This window comes from Lissotriton vulgaris, chromosome 3_1, assembly GCF_964263255.1.
Source record: "Lissotriton vulgaris chromosome 3_1, aLisVul1.2, whole genome shotgun sequence".
Taxonomy (NCBI): Eukaryota; Metazoa; Chordata; class Amphibia; order Caudata; family Salamandridae; genus Lissotriton; species Lissotriton vulgaris.
The window spans coordinates 635,232,383-635,255,367 of NC_141689.1; the positions used below are offsets into that span (position 1 = coordinate 635,232,383).

Below are 22,985 nucleotides of genomic sequence, written 5' to 3' on the forward strand. Positions count from 1 at the left end.
AATACATAGCTCTCTCCCACATTATCATATTGTTAAATATTCAACTTTAAGCGCTCCCACTACATATGTCCTCTCATTACGGGCTTCCTTTATATTCCCCCTGTATACTAAACTGTGTTACACCCTGTCCGTTATCAAGTTCTAAATCTGCTTTCATGTTAAGATGTTACCTCAGTGGTTGTTCCCCTTGTCTATTGAAACCTGGTTCCTGTCTCCGGAATGGCGCATGCAATTACCCCCTGGTGTTCTGTGAATCTAAACTTCACTATGGGTCTTCCTACTGCTCTGAACTCATTTAGCTCGTCTTACTGCTCGTTTGATGTCAAACGCTGCATAAGCTCCCCTTGTCTCACTCGCGCTGTAACTGCATTACGTTACTCGGCTCCCGCTTTTCTGCTTACTGTTCTTTCAGGCTCGAACGCCTGTACCAATTCCTCTCGTGTTTCTCCCTTGCTCTTCGCTGCGCTTCTACATCCTGGTTTGTACGTTACGTGCTAATGCGTGCATGCGCGTTATTGCTCCCTGTCTACTCGCGTAATTTTTTTTATTTAAATGACAACGTAGGTGTAACTTTACTCAAACCTGTCTAGTTTGCTAAACCTGGCTTCCGATGAAAGAGTGTGGGAATTTGAAATCTGCCCTGGCCTTCCCAGCTACCATGTAAAGCACTCATTTTTAGCCGTTTTCTTAGATGAATTATCTGGTGGTTCTAGTCAATGTATAATGTTACTTATCATACGTAACACTGAAATTCAACCCTATTGTTTAATTCATTGGGTTTTAAACTGTTCAAATGAAAAATCCAATGATTTTCTCGTTTGAGCAAGTTGCTTTTATTCTCTTGACCTTCCTTCTTGGTGACTTCTTCCAAAATGCATGCCCTTAATTGGCTGATGTGATGTTTTGTTCCAGAAAGTGTACTGCCACTGCTGACTTCAGTGCTTTAGAGCGAATGATTCTTTTATGTTCATTTAATCGTGTCTTCAATTTTCTCTCCGTGTGGCCCACATAAACAAAGCCACAGAGGCATTTCGACAGATAAATGATGTTTGTCGTATCGCATGTGGCGTTGACCCTTAGGTGTATCGTATGGCCTTTCATGGGATGTGCAACTGTGTTGCCTCTCATAATGTTGTGGCAATTACTGCAGTTTGAGCACGGCGATGTGCCCCGGAATTTGCTTCTTGGCGTAGATTCTCTGGGTGTTTTTAAAAGTTCTCCTAAGTTCTTCGCTCTTGTATAAGCAAACAGAGGTTCATTTGCAAATATCAACTTTAAAGTCAGGCTCCTTCGTTAGTATTTGCCAATGTCTCTTCTATATGAGCTGCAGATATAAATCCATAGTGGAGTATTTACTAACGCATGTGATGCGTTGTTCTTTTGTGTGTGTTCTGGTGGTCAATAATTCCCCTGTGGTTTTAGAATTGGTTCTTTGTCGTGCTTGTTGTATGATAGTTTCTGGGTATCCTCTTTCCAAGAATCTTTTGGCCATTTGTTCTTCTTGTTGAAATGGCTCCAAGACTACTCTTTTCCTAGTGTATGTAGCCTCCCACAGGTCCTCTATCAATAGTTTATTCCATGTCATTACTAACTTCGGGAAATACTCTGGTTACTCGATCAATTGGTCTAAATCAACCTTATATATGCTGCATGGCCCCCCGCCCATTCTACCCCGGGGGTTTTCCATCGCTGTGGCCCCAGATGGATTCAAATACCTAGGTCTTTATGTTACATCAGATCCCAAGGTGTTCCATGACCGTAAACGATTGGGTCCCTTACGGAGGGTACACAGTGACGTGGCCCACTGGAGGTCCCTCCCACTCTCCCTCCCTGGCAGAGCGGCCCTATTTAAAATGCTGGCGCTCCCGCGTTTCTTGTACGCTATGCAAAACTGTCCCTTTCCGATCCCTGACTCCTATTTTAGCGCGGTGGAGAGTGACATCCGCCTTCTGTTATGGGACGGTGGGGCAGCCCGCATCGCCCTCCATAAACTCTTCCAGGGATGGTACGACGGGGGAATCGCCTTGCCTAACCTGCGCCTTTACTATTGGGCAGTACAAAAGGGGGTGGTGATGGACGGAGCATCACACCCAGTCAAAAGATCTGGGTTTAATCCATCACCGTTCTTTAGCCCACTTTGCCACCCCAGTTCAGACATGGCTATATGCAAATCAGTCTGACCCTGGGCCTCATGGGAACAGTCCAGCCCGAACTGCCAAGCCACGTCTTTCCAGGACCAGAAACAAGCTTCCGAGGACCGGTTTCTGGCATTCCAGCCGTCTTCAGCCCGACTTGCTTGCATCCAGTGGCAAAGTGAGCAAGGGACTGACGTCTGAGCATACCCTGCCACACTTATGGCGGCCAAAAGCGGTACAAAAGGGAGTGGTGATGGACGGAGCATCTGAATCAATTAAACACTCACACCCAGTCAAAAGATCTGGGTTTAATCCATCACCGTTCTTTAGCCCACTCCGCCACCCCAGTTCAGACATGGCTATATGCAAATCAGTCTGACCCTGTGCCTCATGGGAACAGTCCAGCCCGAACTGGTCCAGGGAAGACATGGCTTGGCAGTTCGGGCTGGACTGTTTCCATGAGGCACAGGGTCAGACTAATTTGCATATAGCCATGTCTGAACTGGGGTGGCAGAGAGGGCTAAAGAATGGTGATGGATTAAACCCAGATCTTTTGACTTGGTGTGAGTGTTTGATTGTTTCAGATGCTCCGTCCAACACCACCCCCTTTTGTACTGGCGTTTTGATCAAGGTGGTGGCAGCGCCTTGCGATATCGCTTGGGAAAGGCGAGCAGACTGCAAGTGATTCTCTTCGGCTCACCCACTCTGCGCAGTATTGTTTTGTTAGCACTTTTAAATAATCTCCTTTGAAACACCCAATTGATTTAAAAATTGCGTTGTTGCTGTTTTTGAACTGTAAGGCTTTTTAAAAAACCTGTGTGCTGCTTCCTGGTCTCCCTGTGCCCCGTTCCACCGCGGCTGCCTGTGACGATTGCTGTGGAGGGCCAGGTCGGGCGCCATCTTTGGTGAGTCCCGGACCCCTACTGGACTCGAGTTAGCGGTCCAGCTCGGGGAGGGGCTTGGGCCTCAAATAGCGATGCCACATAGAACGTGCAGCGGGCGCGCCGTCTGGGCGCCAAAGGAGGGCCCGTCTGTGCCCGCCCGTGCCTCGGACGGGCCCAGGGCCGGCTACTCTGCCCCCATCCCCATGGTCGATTCTGGCCCGAAAGGATCACAAACTCTCGTGATGATCTTTTGGGGCTGACTTCGCCCGCCGCTGGAGGTAGCTGCTTGCGGGCGGGATGGGATTGCGTTATGGTGGAGTGTCCGAGCTGTGGTTTTCTCCCTCAGCCGTCCTTACCCCCATGCTCTGCTGGTGACATAGGCCACACAACAATCAGGGCCGGGTTAATTAATGCCAGATCCGTGGTGAAACATGTAGCTGATATTTTTGATTTACTGGCGGACGGCCAGCTTGAGCTCCTTTTTATCACGGAGACGTGGCTCACTGACTCCTGTGCCCCGATTGTTGAACTTGCCGTCCCCAGAGGTTTTAAGATCGCTAGAGCTGATAGGCCCTTAGGCAGAGGGGGAGGATTAGCTGTAATCTTTAAAGAAGGGTGGCATTTTGCCTCTGAGCAATCTGCTGCTGGGGTGGATGGTGAAGTTCTTCATTTTTCCCTTACTACTAGTCCCCACTTCACTCTGGGGGGGGGGTCACTGATCTACAGGCCTCCGGGCCACGCGAGCCCCTTTATTGATACCTTGGAGGAGTGCATAGTGCCTCGGGCCCTGAGCTTTCTAAAATTTCTCCTGGTTGGTGACTTCAACATCCATGTAGATGCTACTGACTCCTCTGAAGCGTGCCGACTGGGTGAAGTTTTTGATCTGGCACAGCTCAAACAATGGGTGACTTCTCCGACTCACGTAAGAGGTCATCTTTTAGATCTAGTGTGCTCTAACTTTCCCATCAAGGCGTTAAGTTTAGAAAAGGTAACGTGGTCGGATCACGATCTCGTTAGATTTTCATGGGAGGTGGAAAACGTCGGTAGATCTGCTCCTGCACCGCCAGTTAGCCACCCCCAGAAGTTCAACCTGGCTGCGTTCGGCCAGGAGCTATCTAAAAATCGCCCAAAGCTCACCCCTGAGTTGGATGAGGTGGTTAGTGATTTTGATGGGTGGGTGCTGCAAGCGGCTAATGCGTCTACTAGACAGGCTACTGTGTCTAGGTCCCGGCACATCCCTACCCAACCCTGGTTCTCTCCTGAGCTAAGGGAGCTGAAATTGGGTTGTAAAAAGCTGGAGCGAACTTGGAGACGTGCATACTGTTCAGACGCAAAGGCCGCTTTGCGCTCAGCCCCAAAAAACTACTATGCCGCAATCAAAATAGCCAAAGGGAACTACTATGCAGGGAGAATTGCTAAAGCGGAAAATAATAGCAAAGAAATCTTCTCCATTGTCAAAAGCTTTGTATCTCCGGTTGCTGAAACTACTATACTCCAGTCCTCCGCGGAATGGTGCGAAGATTTGTCCAACTTCTTCATAAATAAAATAGTAAAAATTCAGCAGGATTTGCTTTCCGCGCTACCGGCGGATAGCTCAGGGGATGGCCTTTCTATCCTGCCATACCATTGTGAAACTCAGCAGTTCACAAATTTCTCGCTGGTTACGGAGTGTGATGTCCTGCCTCTCTTTTAGTCCCTTAAATTAGGCTCCCCCTCTGACCCTTGCCCAGCCCGGGTACTTTCGGAAGTGGCTAGTATTGTCTGCAGGGATGTCACCCAGATAGTGAATCTTTCTCTATCTTCAGCAGAGGTCCCCGTAAAGTGGAAGCAGGCAAAGCTTCTGCCGCTTCTGAAAAAGCCAGGGCTGGATGTTTCCGTTCCCGGAAATTACCGTCCCATTTCCCTTTTGCCAGCATTGGCTAAAATATGCGAGAAAGTGGCCTTTCGCCAATTGGAGAGCTTTGTGGAGACCTCCAATGCTCTGCGTCCTGCCCAGTCAGGCTTTAGAGCGGCCTACAGCACGGAGACGGCTCTGGTAGAGATGGCGGAGTCGATTCGGGAGTGTCAGGACGGGGACGGCAGAGTGGTCCTGATTTTGCTGGACCTCTCTGCCGCGTTCGACACCGTCCCCCACGAGCTCCTCCTCGCCAGGCTATCCGCAATTGGCATCGGCTGCAATGTCCTGGCCTGGCTGTCCTCATTTCTTTTAGACAGGACACAACAGGTTTGGATGCCACCCTATGCTTCTGAGCCTAAACCACTTCTTACCGGGGTCCCACAGCGATCTACCCTTAGTCCCCTACTGTTCAATGTCTACATTACCCCCCTGGTTTATCTAGCGGAACAGTACGGGGCCAAGATTATAGGATATGCTGATGACACGCAGCTGCTCTTTACCTGGCCAGACGATCATCTAGACACTTCAATGGTCCAGCTATGCCTGTCTTCAGTTTTTCGATGGTTAACTTTGGCTCAGTTAAAATGTAACGAGGATAAATCGGAGGTCCTCTTTTATGGTTCTTTTCCCCCTAACTTTAAAGAGTCGCTGTGGTCCCCGAATATTCCTAACCCCAAGGTGATGGTGGCCCTGCAAAAAATCTTGGTATATGGTTTGGGGAGGATTTAAGATTTGAGGACCATATAAAGAAATTACCCGGGACATGCTTTGCTACTCTAAGAATGCTTCAAAGGTTTTTTCCACTGCTTCCTAGAGAAGCTAGGGAGACTGTCGCTCGAGCACTCATTCTAGCAAGGCTGGATTACGCGAACGCCCTGTTTAGTGGCATTCCCGCTTACTTGGTTAAGCGTTTGCTGGTTATTCAGAATGCCGCCGTCCGTCTCCTTTTTAATGTTCCGAGATGGAAGAGCGTTCGCTCTCATATGTCTAGCCTTCATTGGCTGCCAGTGCCCCAACGGATCCTTTTTAAATCTCTAGTGCTCTCATTTAGAGCCATCCATGACCAAGGACCTGCTTATCTTAAGAAGAGATGTTCTCTCTATGCTCCCACAAGAGCTCTTAGATCGTCCTCTTCGTTTAAAATGACCCTCCCTCGCTTCAAGCGAACCAGACTAGGAGGCCAGTCCATTGCAGTGGTGGCAGCCCGAGCATGGAATGCCCTTCCCCTTCACTTGCGCTCCACACAGTGTGTGGCCCAGTTCAAGAGAAATCTGAAAACCCATCTTTTTAGGAGTGTGACTTAAGCTGACTTGTATGTTTCTTCTCTGCTCTTTCCCATCGCGCCAGGATACTCCCAAGTAACAGAGCTCGTTATAAAATGATTTATACATACATATACATACTGCTTTTGGCCGCCATAAGTGTGGCAGGGTATGCTCAGACGTGAGTCCCTTGCTCACTTTACCACTGGATTCAAGCAAGCCGGGCTGAAGACGGCTTGAATGCCAGAAACAGGTCCTCGAAAGCTTGTTTCCGGTCCAGGGAAGACATGGCTTGGCAGTTCGGGCTGGACTGTACCCATGAGGCACAGAGTCAGACTGATTTGCATATAGCCATGTCTGAACTGGGGTGGCAGAGTGGGCTAAAGAACGGTGATGGATTAAACCCAGATCTTTTGACTGGGTGTGAGTGTTTGATTGATTCAGATGCTCCGTCCATCACCAACCCCTTTTTTACTATTGGGCGTCACAATTGGTGGCCGTCAATCATTGGATACATGGTTCACCCATGAATCCAGCCTTCCTCCTTGACAGATGCCAGACCGGGAGGGAGGGCTACCTGGGGGCCCGCTACAGCAAGCCCATCAGGAATAGATATGCTGGACCCATGGCACACACGGTCGCAATATGGCACAGGACCAACAAGTGTATGGGGGGTCGGATACACTTACCGAGGCAACACCCCTATGGTCGTCGCAACGACTGGGTTCCCTTTGCTTCCTTCAAGGATTCGACAAATGGGACACGATAGGGATCTCGACAGTGGGAGACCTAGTACATAGGGGCAAACTACTGACATTTGCTGAACTGCAGACCCAACATTCCCTTGCATTGACGGAATCTTTCCGATATCTTCAAATCAAACACGCCATCCTCACCGCCATCCCCGACCTCACATCCATACCTGAGATTTCCCCCCTGGAGGATAGACTACTGTTGGAACCTCTCCCTGAAAAGGCAATCTCCTACACTTACCGAAAGCTCTGTAACAATCTCCCTGACTCCTTCCAGCCCTTGCGGAATAAATGGGAGGACGACCTGGGTCTTTTAGATGATGATGAATGGCGGGCGGCCCTAATGTCCGCTAGAGAAGCAGCTATCTGCCATCGGTTCCGACTGATCCAACTGAGGGTTTTACATAGAGCCTACATGCCCGCTGTAACACTGGCCAGAATTGGTAGATGCGTTGTGTCTAAGGGGTTGCGGCTTACCTGGCAACTTCTATCACATCCTATGGGACTGCCCGGTGGTTCAGCACTCTTGGGGAGGAACGATTCGTAAGATGGGCAACTCCCTGGGTAAGACAATCCCACAGTCGCCAAAAGAGTGTGTCCTTAATATGTGGGGGGCCACGGACCTGACCGAACTGGAACTACAATGGGCGGCGTTGGGCTTCCTGCTTGCTAAGAGCTCCATTGCTATGAGATGGGGCTCTCCAGAGAGGGCGCTGGTGGTGGGCTGGATGGCTGAGATGGATCGAAGCATGATTGCCGAAAAACAGTGTACAAAATCAGAGGCTGCCCCAAGAAATGGGACAAGAAATGGTGACATTGGAACAAATACCGAGGTGAACTCTGTGATCATGGGAGGTTTGCAGCAATCGCCTGCCAATAGGAGGGGCGCAGCTACAATATGGCTTCAGTATAAATTCCACCGACACTTCACCAGGCAACCCTTCAGGATCTTAGTAAACTGCTGTTAGAATTACCGGAGGGTGAATTAATCCTAGGTGGGGATCTGAATGCTGTTTGTGACACGACTGACGACCGCTGCCCACCCAGAGACAGTAATAGACCCAGCCAACTCATCAGAGACTTTCTTGGGGCTATGGGTTTGACTGACATATGGAGACTCAAACATCCCATGGACCAATAATACACGTACTAATTGGCGGCACACAATAGCCTCTCCCGTATCGATTATATCCTTACTCTGGCGATCTCCCCCGAGAACGTTACAGCAATTGATCATCTAGCCAGAGGAATCTCAGACCACTACCCGGTACAGCTTACTTACACTACCCACCGCCTGCGGCCACAGTGCATCTACCCATTATATCGCGGCTTCCTTCAGAATTGGAAGATTGCAAAGACCCTGGTAACAGCCACAGACCTTTATTTTGTTGAAAACGCAGGGTCCGTGGATTCCCCGTGTGTACTCTGGGAGGCGTTCAAATCGGTCATTAGGGGACACGCAATCTCTACTATTACCCGACACAAGCGGGAACAAAAACAAGTCATGGACTCACTAGAGGCAACAGCACTGCAGGCGGAGAGAGTGCATGCACTAGACCCAAATGAAACCACGGCGCATGCATTGACACTAGCAGGGCAGGAGTTTCGGGCTTATGCCGAGGCTAAAGCGAGACACATGGGCACAATGCACAGAATTTACGAATTAGGGGACAAAACAGGGAAAATGCTCGCATGGCTGGAAAAGAAAGAAAGAGCGAGTAGGTGGATAGCGCGACTGACACTTGGGGATGGTACACGGACCACTGACCCTCGGCTAATTGTCTAGGAGCTGGCAGCACACTATGAAAGGATTTACACTCCCCATGCACAGGCGACAGAGGAAGAATGTAGGCAGTTTCTGGCCGACATACCACTACCAACACTGCAGGAGGAGGATATGGAAACGTTGGAAGCCGATCTGTTGATGGAAAAGGTGGGAAAGCACTGGGGGCACTACACACGGGCAAAGCGATAAGGCCCAACGGGTTACCGGTGGAATTGTATAAAAAGGTAGCGAACAAGGTCACCCCCCATTTGATCCACATGTACGATGGCAGTGAAACGCAGGGAACTTTGCCCCGGGATCAGAGACTGGCAACAATGCCCCCGGAACACCCATCGTCCTACCGCCCATTAATGTGGAGGCGAAGTTACTGGCCAAAGCGCTAGCAATGCGTCTACAGCCTCATCTGGCGACGCTGGTCCACCCTGACCAGTTGGGCTTTATACCCAGCCGCAACACCTCCCTTAATCTGCGGCGCCTACACGGCGTGCTGGCCCGGACCCACCACCTTCACCTGGACGCTGACATCCTCTCCCTAGACGCGACGATGGCTTTTGATCAGGTAGAGTGGCCATTTATGTTTGCCGTCTTACGACGGATGGGTTTCGGCCCCAAGTTTTGTGGCTTGTTCCGGCTTCTTTACACGGTACCCGTGGCACATGTGGTCGCCAATGGTCATATCTTGAGAGAGATCGCACTGGGCAGGGGGACGCGCCAGGTCTGCCCGCTCTCGCCGCTCCTCTTTGCCTTGATCTTAGAACCACTGGAAGCCTGGACACGCACAACACCACTGTTTCAAGGGATAACTTGGGAGGCGGTCTGGGAAGACCGTATCTCTTTGTATGCCGATGACGTACTGCTCTACATGACATCCCCGACAGAATCCCTGCAGGCCCTCCTGGATATACTTACAGGGTTTGGGGAGAAATCCGGCTACACAATCTAATGGTTCAAATCACTGCTTTACCTATTGCACGGCCCGGCTCCACCCCTGCCCCCAGACTGCCCAGTACAAATAGCGACCAGAGGATTTAAATATCTGGGAATATACATTACACCCCAGGCCACCACCTTTATGGAGGAACACCTTTGAAGCCACTACATAGACAAAAATCTGATGTTTCCCACTGGTGATCTCTCCCGCTCACTCTGCTAGGCAGAGCAGCGCTCTTTAAAATGTTGGCACGCCCCAGATTCCTTTATGCACTACAGAACACTCCTTTCCCGGTCCCGCTCTCATATTTTCAGTCCATTAATGCCAAAGTAGCGGCTTTGCTGTGGGATGGACATCCGGCGCGGATAGCACACCCCAAACTGACTCGCAGCTGGTATGATGGCGGTATAGCGCTACCAAGCGTCAAATTGTATTATTGGGCGGCACAACTAGTGGTAATCAATCAGTGGCTACATGCACCCCACGACGACCTGGCTTACCGACTAGATAGGGAAATGTTGCTGGCTGACCGCCTGATGAGGGCCTTATACACCACTAAGAGACGCCAAGCACTGACTGGCCCCACGGCCCACACCAGTAGAATATGGCACACGGCCCAGAAAGTGCTCGGATGGGAGAAGTGCTTACGCTGGCTACTCCACTCTGGGAGACAAAACGCCTGGGAACATTAGCAAACACTAAAGGGTTCAGACACTGGGACCTCATAGGTATCACAAACATTGGGGACTTATGGGTTAGGGGAGAAATCCTCTCCTTCGCTGCACTCAAAGAAAAATACGGTATGGCAGAAACGGAGTTGTACCGCTACTCCCAAATCCGGCATGCAGTCCAGTGTGCTATTACCCCCGAAACCACGTTGGTAGACCCTCTCCACTGGAGGACAGGCTCTCACTAATCATTTAGATAGGAAAGCCATCTCACTAACATACCGAAAACTGGTCAACAACCTCCCTACCCCACTGTGGTACTGCGCAGCAAGTGGGAGTCAGAACTTGGGGACATAGATGACTCGGACTGGATGGAGGCACTTGCATCAGCTAGAGAGGCAGCGATCCCCTCCCGTTTGAAATTGGTGCAACTTAAAATCTTGCATCGGGTATGTTATTCCCGCACCATGGTACACAAAATAGGGCGGCGCCTGACCCACTCTGTCTCAGAGGGTGTGGACAAACCGGTACTTACTACCATACGCTATGGGCGTGCCCCAAAATACAATCATACTGGGAATACGTGGTGGAGCAAACCTCTGAAGTGAGTGGGGTGGAAGTTCTGGCAGATCCTCAATGTTGTATTCTGAACATATGGCAACCTACAGATCTTAATGTGGCACAGAAAACGTGGGCAACTTTGGGTATGGCCCTGGCAAAACGGAATATAGCAAGGAACTGGGGCTCCGGGGTGACACCCTCACAATCACAGGGGGAGGAGGATATGGACATCGCAATGATAGCCGAGAAGGCGGTGTACACACATAGGGGTTGCCCCAAGAAGTGGATGCGGATATGGGGGAAGTGGAATGAAGCCAGAGGGAACTTGTGGGAACCACCACCTACAGAGCTCACACCTGAGAACAGTCAATGAAAGACGAGGTCTCTGGAATTACCAATGGATTCATGATGTTGATGGGAATGGAGGGAGGCGGGTGGGGTGGGACGAGGAATATTTACTGTAGGTGTAATGTCCTAGAACCATGCAATGTAAATGATACGAAGCCATATATTCTCGACTACTGTAACTGGAGAAGACTGTACTTGAATGATTTGTTATCGCTGCTTGATAAAAATGAAAATAAAAATTGTTAAAAAAACTTTCAAATTAAAAAGTATACATAAAATGCGATCCACTATAATGGAGTAGCATTAGATACAGTATGGTACATTTATAATAATACATTTTAAACAAGCTTAAAATAGCCCACAATCTCGCTAAAAGCATTTAAAACCAATATATCATTGCCACTTTTTAGAAAATTTTCATAGCAGAAACTTCTTCACTTAAAAAATCCATGTTGCAAAGTTTCTTTTCAGCTATAAACATAAACGTAACAAATTGGTAAATTAGACGAATGGTAGCACCACTTAGACATACAATAATTGCAGTCCTGAAAGTTCTTACTCCCAATTCATTAGAAATGGGCTTTAAAACGGTCTTCCACTACTCTAGCAATTTTGGACATAGGGTTACTATATGCAGTAGGGTTTTCCTCACACAACCCACATAACCTACAAAAGTCGGACGGCCACTTTTTCTCCCATTTTGGAATTCCGTCTTTAGATGGATATCTCCCAAACCTCAATAACATAAATTTATTCTTAACTAAAGGTTTTAAATGAAACAACAAATAAGGTTGGGGAGCCAGTTTGCCGAAAGAGTTAGCTATTGACCATAGATTTTTTTTTTCCTTAATTCATATTTATCCATTATAGTAGACAATGAAGCAGCTGATTGATTAATTGATTTTTTATAAACCATTTTACTCCTCACTTCAGCTATTAAGTTTGGACAATCAAAGTTACGTAAACACTCATTTAAATCAGTTTGCCAACTACTCGCTATTCACTTTTTGTTATCTCAAGCCACCACCGATTTGCTAGAGAACCCTCTTCAGCTGGATACAGTGTCAATAAGGACTTTAAAAATGTAGATTATCGGGCCAAAATCTGTTTCTTTAGACCAAATTCTAGTCTTATATTGGCACAACTAATATATCTGGGAATCCTAAAAACTGATTTATATGTCCTTAATTCAATATCATCAAATATTTTCGCATGTTTGCCAGGGAAGATAATGGAACCATAGTCCAAAGATGGAATTAGCTTTGCTTTCGTAACCTTCAGCAAGTGATCATAATTTGGGCATACTAGAAGCAAATGCCAGCGATGTGCCCTTAGCTTCAAGGTTATTAAAATGCTGCCTAAATAACATACTATCATAAAATGTGATTCCCAAATATTTATACGATTTTACACATTCAATAACCAAACCGTTGATATTCCATTCTTTTAATCCTAATTTGCCTCTTCCCACGGTCATAATTTTTGGTTTTTTTTTTATTTATTTGTAGACCGTTTTGTGTAACATATAGGTTAAAAGAGTCTATTAATCTTTTTAGTCCTATGACAGTTTGGCATAGTAAAATGGTATAGTTGGCATATTGTAAGTATTTAATCTCTTTACCCAACACAGCAGGAGAGTGGGCATTAACATCATTAAAATGGGCTGGGAGATCAGACATAAAAAGGTTAAAAAGGCAAGGGGCCAAGACACATCCTTGTTTCAAGCCGATATTGGTCTCAAGGCGACGAGTAGTGTGTCTTCCGTCCCCTACTTTGATGTGTACCCATGTATCGGAATATAATAATTTGATCATTTTTAAAAGAGTGTTAGATATACCCCAATTGATTAACTTCGACCAAAGTACATTTCGGGGCACAGAATCAAATGCGGCTTTTAGGTCAATGAAACAAATATACAATTTTTGTTTCTTATATTTGGCACTTTCGCCTAATAATATTAATAAAATCAAGTTAGTATAAGTTGATGCTCCCTTTCTAAAACCGGTTTCTAAGTTTGGGATCAAAACCTCTCTCATGGCTCATGATTCCAGTTCTTCCAGCAGACAACTAGCAAATATTTTCGCTTCTACATCTGTTAATGCAATTAAGCGATAATTTGTGGGGTTGTCCTGGGGACCACTTTTATAAATTGGTTGTATAATGCTTCCCTGCCATGATTCCGGAATCAAGCCTGTTTAAGCACATCATTAAACAGGAGCGTTAATACCTCTGGCCAATCTTTTAGGTTTACTTTAAAAATGGCGTTCGGAATTCCATTCGGGCCAGGCGCTCCGTTTGATCTAATCTTATTTATTACTTTTTTTACTTTATCAGCCTACCATGGCTCATTATCATTGCAACTTGATGGTTGATTAACACTTATGTCTGACCCGCCATTTTCTATTATCTCTAGTTGGCCGGGATGAGTAGGATTAATTTTACAATCAATCGCACTGTGGGCCCTGGAGGACAGTTTTAAGATTATTAAAAAAGTTTGCCCAACTTAGTTCATCAATGTTGGCACAATTACTTCTATGATTACCATTTTCAAGGTTGTTAATAATGCTCCAAAATAACCGTGAATCTTTAGATTTACAAGCAAAATGTAATTTAGACTAAGTTTCTTCGCAATATGATTGTTTAGCCTTCCAAATTTCGTTCCTGTATCCCTTTTTCAATTCTCTAATTTGTTGGAATATCGCAAAAATGAGATGTTCCTTTTGCCTTACTATACAATGCTCTTATTGTTTTATTGAGACTTCTTTTAAGTTATAGTAAACAATGGGAAAACCACCCTGGATTCTTTGGATTCAAAGTTATACCTTGAAAGGGTTTCAAATTAGAAAAATTAGCCAAAAGAGCGGAACATAAACAAGGCCAAAGAGCAACCATAGATTTCCCTTCAGCAGTAGCATCTTGGACATCTAAAATTAAACAGGAAAGGACTTCTAAAATATCTTTTTCAGTTCTCTCATTCCATATTAACCTTTTAAGGTTAAAAGGAGTAGAAACAGTTTTGATTGTTCTAGTTTCTGGTAAATAATCAAAAGAGAAAGCGTGAAAAATAACTTCTGGATTATGATCGCTCTCAATCCTTGGAACTACCTGATAACTTTGTACTAGGTTAAAAAGTTTCTCAGAGATAATGGAGTTATCAATTATAGAAGGGCTACACGTTTTATTGAACGTCGGTGTGTTATCTTCATCTTGCATAATCTTTGGATTGCATTTTATAAACTCATAATTGATCCATTGGGATACAATTTTTGAGTGTGTATGCAGCTTTTTATACGAAAAAAGATGCATATTAAAATCCCCAGAGAGGACGATCATTGAATCTAGATGGTCTTAGTATAACACTTTCACCATTTCCCATAGACATGTAAGTTGCGTGGATCTAACCTTTTTTTTCAAACTCAAATAAACATTTAAGAAAATAATTGATTGTTTGGAGACAAGTTTGATACACTGTATCCATTTTGCCTGAAGGTCAATCTCAAAATGCTTAACATCTAGATTTAAAGAAACATATATAGAAAGGCCACCACTAGGACGGCCAGTAGAGGTCTCACAAGTAGCCCCATTCAAATATTCAAAATAACCAATAAGGGGTTCACTAAACATATTCTAAGTTTCTTGTAGCATTAATATATCGAAAGTTTTTGAAAAACTTATTATATTCATATTCTCAAGAAGTGATTTAAAACCATTTGTGTTCCAAGAACAGATTTTGAAAGGTTTTAATACTTTTTCAAGAGAAGACCGGAATCAGTCTTTTTTTCCACAGAATTTCCATTTGTTAATATCGACGGAAGACAACTCCAATTCTCAACCAGATTGGGTACTTTCTTTTACTTTTCACATGTTCGTCGACCTGGTTGACAACTCATGATCTTAATACCACATGACAAATTCAACTCTGTTGATGGGCCTGAGGCACCGTTCAGCACTCTAACATGTGATACCGGGCCTATTTTTTGTTCACACTTATTTAAGACCGGGCTGCAAGGTGTCTTACCAGGAATCAACAGAGTTGGATATTGTGACCCATAAATTCTCCAAACTTTGATGCCCCTCTTCTCAAATTGATTAGTGTTGGCAATTATTTTATTAACAATGTAATCACTTTGCCAAGTTGTAACAGTTATTTCACTATAAAAATTATTACAATCTTTTTTAAACTCCACAGATTCCAAATGATCTGATGTTACATCCTTCAGATCTATAATTGCATTTAATAATTTCAAGATATTTCCACGGTTCATAATATCATAAGGGCCTCTTGTAGAATACTGAGGACAGAAGACTACTTTCTTCATTTCGTACAAAAGATCAGAGGTCTCTATTTAATCCTTATTTTTAGAGCCGACTGAAACCCTCTTCCCAAAACTAGGAGCCGAGACAGGGGCTGTCAATTGACTTAATACATGAGGTTCTAATGGCTTTTGATTATGAATACATGGTTGATCAGCATGATCATTATTGTAACATTGATGGTTAATATTATTTACAATTTTCCGATTGAGGGTATTTTGCTCACCATGTTGATCAGCCAGTTCATTAGAAGACTGATCATGCATAATAATCCCTGACTTCAATGGAAGAGGGACTTTACTGACATTTGCTACATCATGAATAGAAGTATTAATGGATTGACCGTTTTGTTTATCCTTTGAATTAACCACAGGTGCTTCCGTAGATCTAAAGATCGGGAATAAGGCTTTCATATCAGATTCTTTAGGCTCTTTAGGGTCTTTATTTACTACCTCACTGAGGAATTTTTTATTCTGTGATATTTTATTATGGGTTTTCCTGAACCTTTTTCTTGCCCGTTTGGACAGAATCTCAGGGTTTGTAGTAACGCCTAATGCTTGGTTTGCTTCAGGGCAGATCATTTTCACCTCAGAGTTTCTAATGACGTTTAATGCTTGATTTATCTCTGAACAGTCCGTTTTTGACTCATCAACTGTCAAATGTTCATTATTTTTAATACTTTTAAAGCTATCTTGAGATACCTTAGGTGTTTTCAAATTAATGGCATCATTTGCAGATTGATCATTCATATTAATATTTTTACTATTTCTGCTATTCATGTCTTCTAGCGGTATTGCTGATTTATCTATGGTGATCATCCCAGATTGGACTGGACAGTTTGAATAATTTTTTCCAACAGGTAGATTAATAATTTCTTCATTGGTAATTAATTTACCTTGGACTGTTCTACCTGACATTCGTTTTACTTCCTGTACCATGGAGCTAACGATTGACAGTAGATCTGAAATTGTGTCAATCAGTTGTGCGCAAGTACAGGTTATTAACTGACTCTCTTTATCTGATTGAACTTTGGTAATCAGTTTGGTCAATTGGAGAAGTTTTGCATCAATCTCTACTACATGGGATGCCAATGTGTTTAAAATGTCTACCTGAATATCTAATTTATCCGAAAGGAAATTAAGAGCGTTAGTGATTGAATCCATAGTGTGGAGTAAACACTCCCATATTCCACGCTCAGGTCTAGAAGCGTTATTTTCTATATCACCAGATCTAGCCTGAAAATTCCCATCAAATTTAGTTCATAAAGATAAATCCACTGAGTTAAATTGATTATTTTAAACTATATTTGTGAATTTACTTTGCTCATTTGAGATGGGAACATTTTCACCACTAACTGCACCTGGAACCAATAATGATTTATTAATAATACAACTGTTCTCCAAAATTATACTGGACTGGTCCAAATTAAAAGGTCTTGCATTACCAGGTTTGCCAGATTGGCCATTTGGACTAGATACTAATTCAACTGTAGCTGGTATTTGTATTAAACACCCCCTCTTGGGTTCTCACTCTACAGCGATGTAGTCTAACACAGACCTCATCGCTTACGTTTTGATCCACACTTGAGGAGGTGTTAATCACTGATCCGATCTCTATTTGGCTACCAGCTAGCAGTTTACAAAGCTTCTCCTGTCTGGGTGCTAGAAATTCATCAACCGTAGATAACACAGTAACATGCGCAACAGAGTCCTGCGAATGAATTTGAGCTTTTGTCTGTGACTGACCAGAAGATGATAATAAAAATGTTGGCGTTAACAGCACTTCAACCTTTTCAAAAATGTTAATCCTATCTTGAAAATTAGCTCCATCTTTTAGTTCCTCTATTTCTGAAGACAACTTAGATTGTGTTAATGCACAAGGGTGAGCACTTTTTACACATATTGGCGGATGAAGGTAATGAGGATGTTACACAGTCATTAACAGTCTCATTATTTTTATTTCTTTGTTGTTTTTGAAACTGTTTTTGATGATACTAAAAAAAACTCTTAATAGACGGCTGAGTAACATGAGCTAGATTTTTATAGTCTTGACTAGTATTTATGGGGGGGAACTACCATTTTAGCTGGCTCATTCAAATGCACCTTTGTAGAAACACAAACGACACTGCTTTCCTCATTCTTTTGACACGGCTTAGGTTGAGACACAAAATCCATACTTTCCTCGTTCTTTTGGCGTTGTTTCAATTTGGGCAGCGCCCCTCGCTGTCGGCCTGATCTCATTATCATTAGCGAGATATCGATTGGTAAAGCAAACTGACAAGACCTTGCCTCACGAATAAGGCTATCCTCCATCGTCAGAATCTGCACTCCACTCCTCCAGCCGGACTCAAATTGAAGATCTTGTACAGTCAAATTAATAGACACCAACACCAGCCCCCCAACGGTGCTTCAACAACTGGATTCAGGTCTCTCAATTGCACTCAATTACTCTTAATTGCTTGTTTGGCTGCAAACCAAGGATTAAAGGCTTTTCGTGGTAGGTAGGACCTAGTAGGACCAAGTATAAGTTCTTGGCTCACTGTCTCTACTAAATACGGCAGTTCCTCCTCCTGGGGGCCAAATAACCCCTCCTCACAACACCAGAGCCTGGTCGCTCACCTCTACTGGAGTGGGGCCAAGTGGGGGACAAGTGGGGACTAATATCGCAGTCTGCCGCCTGCCTCTCGCAGCCACACCGCTCCGCCTGCACCAACAGCGTAGAGGTGGGTTTCAAAACCCACACACACAGCCGCTCACGGCAACTCAGCTGCTCCAGCAGTGGGTCCAGGTTGGTGCTCCTCACAGCTGACGTTTCCGCCGACACCAGCAACGAAGCGAGGCCAGGTGGCGAGCACAACCCACTCCCCCAGCCTTTCCTTCACCGGCTGCTCAGCACTGGAAATGGCTCCGGGGTCGGCCCCGCACACAACTTGCGGCTCACGGCTCCGGGTGGCCCCCGCACACAACTTGCAGTCCACGCAGCTCATGCAGCTCACGATGCAGCTCCGCCAGCAGCCGCTCGTACTGGAAGCGGCTCGGGGTCGGCCCCCGCGCCCACACACAACTCGCAGCTCACGGCGCAGTTCCAAGCCGTTCAGCCGCTCGCACTCGACTCTTTGCATCTCCCCTTTTTTCGGAACCGGAAATAATGGTCAATGTTTAAATTAGATTCCATATGTGGCAAGGGTAATTATTGATATTCTAATCAGGTTCACTTGATTACATAGATTCCACAATAGGGTTATGGGTGGAATTAGCATTAATTATCAGGAACATAATTAAAAATAATTTAATTAAGGGATTTGAATCAAAGCTAAAAGTAGAGTACTTCAGTTTTTGAATTCACTTTTTAAAATGCAATTATCAGTGTAAGAGTTATTACTGATGGCTTCAATTACCAGTCTTTCAGCTGTACACTGAGCATTTTTCAAAACTGCAGCATATTAAAATGTTTTTTTCTGCATTCCAAGATGGAGTTAATTTACTGCATTTTCTTTTATATGACAATACAATACAATTAGCATTTCATAGTATTCAAAAAGTGTATCCAGTTGAACTATTTATAAAGACAGAAGTATTTAAGCCTCATTATTACTGAGCTCAATATCAGCTAATTTGAGAAAAATACTAGAGATTTTGGGGGAAGGATAAACGTACTTCCCTGTTAGCTTGAAAGCAGAAACAATGAATTTCTAGGCAAAACATATAAAATCATCAGAAGAAAACAGAATCTTAATTAGTAGCTCACCTATTCTAAAATTAAACGGAACAATATGCCATTCACTTACCATTTAAACAATATCGTCTTTGCAGAGTCCACTTTATCACGTTTGTATTCTATTATTGCGAGGGCTGTAAGGATATGGGCTTTATCTTGTTCCGACTCGGCAGCGGAAAGTGCTTTTTCATAGGCTGATAAGTTCAATTAAAACCAGTTATTAAATGGAGTGAAAGGCTTCATCTTTAAAATATTCTTAAATTTATACCATACGGTTTTATATTTAAAGAGTGAATTCAAATAAATTGTAATATAATTCTTGTTTAAAGTATTACATTTGTGTATCAAATACTCAATTAAAAGCAACTCTCACACTTAAAGGTAATTTAAAGCAAAAGAGATAACAAAAGTTTACACCACACTCCATTTAGTATGAAGCTGCTTTAGCTCTTTCTCTTTAAGTATATATAGTTTATTAATTGGTGTCAGCAATAGCCTTAACAATATAAGTTATATCTACATTAAAATTATTATGGTACATTTAAAAAATACATAATTAAACACTAAACAATGCAATCATATACTCAAATAAATAATAAACCAAGCAGTAAACAGTGAATCCAATCCAATCAGTCTGCTTCACTAAACCGGTAAATATAAAAAATAGGCTGACATATATATCTTTAAGTACTCTCGTGTCTGAACCATGTCTTTCTGAAGTATTAGATACTGCACTCCCAAAAACGTTGCTTGAAGGCGTATTTACCACTATTTATAAATATAAATGTTCCTATCCAACTCAAACATTGCTCCTCCCTGCTGTGATTCTCAGTAATCTTTACAACTTTTGGTAATGTGACCTTCAGACCTAAACAAAATACTATAAGAAAATTAAATTTGAGGTGCTTCTCCGTAAAGTATTGATTTGCAGACATTCACAACTCGCTCTGGGTCTATGGCCCACAAATGTTTTTTTTACCATTCCTTTTACACTGTGTTAATATCTATAATTAGCATGTGAAGAAATGAATCAGTTATTTATCAGCACTGTAGTCAAATAGTATCATTGGTATATTGTAAGTATTTAATCTCTTAACCCAACACAGCAGGAGAGTGGTCATTAACATCATTAAAATGGGCTGGGAGATCAGACATAAAAAGGTTAAAAAGGCAAGGGGCCAAGACACATCCTTGTTTCTAATCAGCCATTTAAGTGGTCATGAGTGAGTGGGAATAGAACATGTCTGTGTTGATAGAATAGAAACCAAGTTAACAGCCATAAACAGATGGTTTGGGTATTTGCAGCTAGAATGGCAGCTGTCAAGCGTGTATTGGTTTTTCAATCAAAGTGATAAAATGGGATCAGTGTGAGGGTTTGTTAGGGAGATGGTAGTGTTTAATGCGTACATTGGTTGCAGCAGGAGGGATGTAGAAACAATTGTAAGCTAAGTGAGGTGTGGCAATCCATAGGAGGCCACTGACTTTAAAGAAGGGAAATACAAAGAATAAGAACCAGTGATGCCAGAGAAAGGATCTTGTTCTGTGATGGTTTAGCTTTCAGTCTGTTATTGGTTCATGCATACACAGTAGGGATGCAGAAGCTTTGTGGGGACTAGGGCTGGAAAGCTAAGGAATGTCATTCAAGTGTAGGGATTCAGTTTCTGAGAAAGGCATTCAGACATGGACCACAGTGCAGTTCTTTAAATGGCTGCAGTAGTCGCACAACCTCCTCGCAATCATTTCTTCTTAATGCAACCCTATCTGTCTATTACAAGGTTTCCACCTCAGAACTAAAACGATGTCTTTTCAGAATATCAACCAATCTTTAATTTTGTGGTTGTAAGGGACTTTCCAAATGTAGCATATCAAATAGCTTGTATTTAGCCAGCTAAATAGAAAGGAGTTTGCAGATGCTGACCATTGTTTTATAGTTGACTAATAGCTTGGCTAACTGGCTTCTTCCATACACGATCTTGAGTGCAATGGTTTTAAGTGGGTAAGGAAGGGAGAGGGTTTTACCACTGACTCAATACAGGTCCAGTAGCCACCACTGCAAAGTCTCCTCCAAGATCTGGATGTAGTCTGAGAGGTCCCCATGATTTTGGGACTACTGGAACTTTACATACCACAGCAGTGCCTGCATATGCCACCTGGCATGCTCAACCACCAGGATACATGAGGCCATCAGTCCCACCAGCCTCAAAGTCTATTACATTGAAATCCAGGGCTGAGGCTGAAAGATCAGGATCATAGCCTGAATGTCCTGGATGGTCTTCCCTGTGGCAAAGGTACAAAACCAAAACCTGTCTAGAGTAACTCAGATGAAACGGAGTGTCTGAGAAGGAGTCTGGTGAGACTTCAACACGTTAATAGCGAATCCCAAAGATGATAGGATGTTCGCCGTTCTTGAACTGCAAGGGACGAGTCAGCCTTCAACAGCCAGTGTTCGAGGTAGAGGAATACAGGCATCCCTGATTTCTGAAGGTGTGCTGCCACCACCGCCATCCATTTCATGAATACCCAAGGGGAGCACAGAGAACTGAAAATGATCCTGTCCCACCACAAACCACAGGTAGCGGTGATGGGCTGGCAGGATGGGAATATAGAAATAGGCATCCTGCTGGTCCAACAACATGATCAGATTCGAGGGCAGATAAAACCTGGCCAGGCTGAGCATTTTGAACATCTCCTTTAGGAGGAAGAAATTGAGAGGGTGCAGAGCTAGAATAAAGAGAAGCCCTCGATCCTTCTTTGGCACCTGAAGATAGTGGGAATATCGTACGAGTTAATTGCCTTCGGTAACGATGTAACTGGTAGAGACGATTCTAGCCGCAGATTCCTTCACATAGAATTATTCCCAGGCGTGAGACTGGATCCGGAATTTTTTTTGCTATAGCATCCCTGCGCGCCAGGGGGACAGCACCTCGCAACTCGGTCCCTGCGTCGTCCGCTCACATGATGTCAGCGAGGTCACATAAGTCCCACCCCGGCGAGCCTACGTCAGTTTTCTTCGGAGAACTTTTCCATGCCGCAACGCGGAGCCATCAGACAAAACTGAGAGTGATTAGGAACAGTGTGCAAAAAAAAAAAAGTGATGTGGGGAACAACATCATAGGGAGCAGTGCCAACGCACAAGTTACTTACCTTCGGTAACGATATATCTGTAAGAAACAGTAGTTAGTATTAGATTCCTTACCTTACAATATCCCCAGGCGTCAGACTGGATCCGGAAAATTTTGCGTAGCAGTACCCCTGCGCGTCGGTAGGCGTCGTCTGCGGCTCCGTGTCCATCGTAGGCGTCGGGATGAAGTCGGAGTACTTAGACGCCGCCCTCGCACGCGGACGTCAGTTCTTATACACAGCTTATCCGCGCCAGAAACGCAGAGCCATGATAAAAACCAACACTGGTGCCATGAAAACTAGGGCCCTGAAAGGGGGATGATTTCAACCCTAGATATCGGTTCGCAGAACGGGGAGGATGGGTGGGGCGGTAAGGAATCTAATACTAAATACGGTTTCTTACAGATATATCGTTACCGAAGGTAAGTAACTTGTGCATCTGAAAGAAACAGGTTAGTATTGGATTCCTTACCTTAGAATAGATACCCCAGCAATACCAAACCCGGTGGTGGGTCTGCGAACCAATGATCACACCAGAAAGTCCTGGAGAACGAAACGGCCGAAAAAGCCATCTCTCCGGACTTGGCTGTCCATGCAGAAGTGTCTTGCG

At 44.4% G+C, this 22,985-nt stretch overlaps 1 protein-coding gene across 1 annotated transcript in view; it reads right to left on the reverse strand.

The window, feature by feature from the left end:
• SKIC3 (SKI3 subunit of superkiller complex) overlaps positions 1-22,985 on the reverse strand; it is a 1,256,060-nt gene that overhangs the window by 415,178 nt on the left and 817,897 nt on the right. The window contains exon 30 of the mRNA XM_086960925.1: positions 19,326-19,449. Coding sequence (XP_086817051.1) covers positions 19,326-19,449 — 124 coding nt within the window. The remainder of the gene's footprint in view (positions 1-19,325; positions 19,450-22,985) is intronic.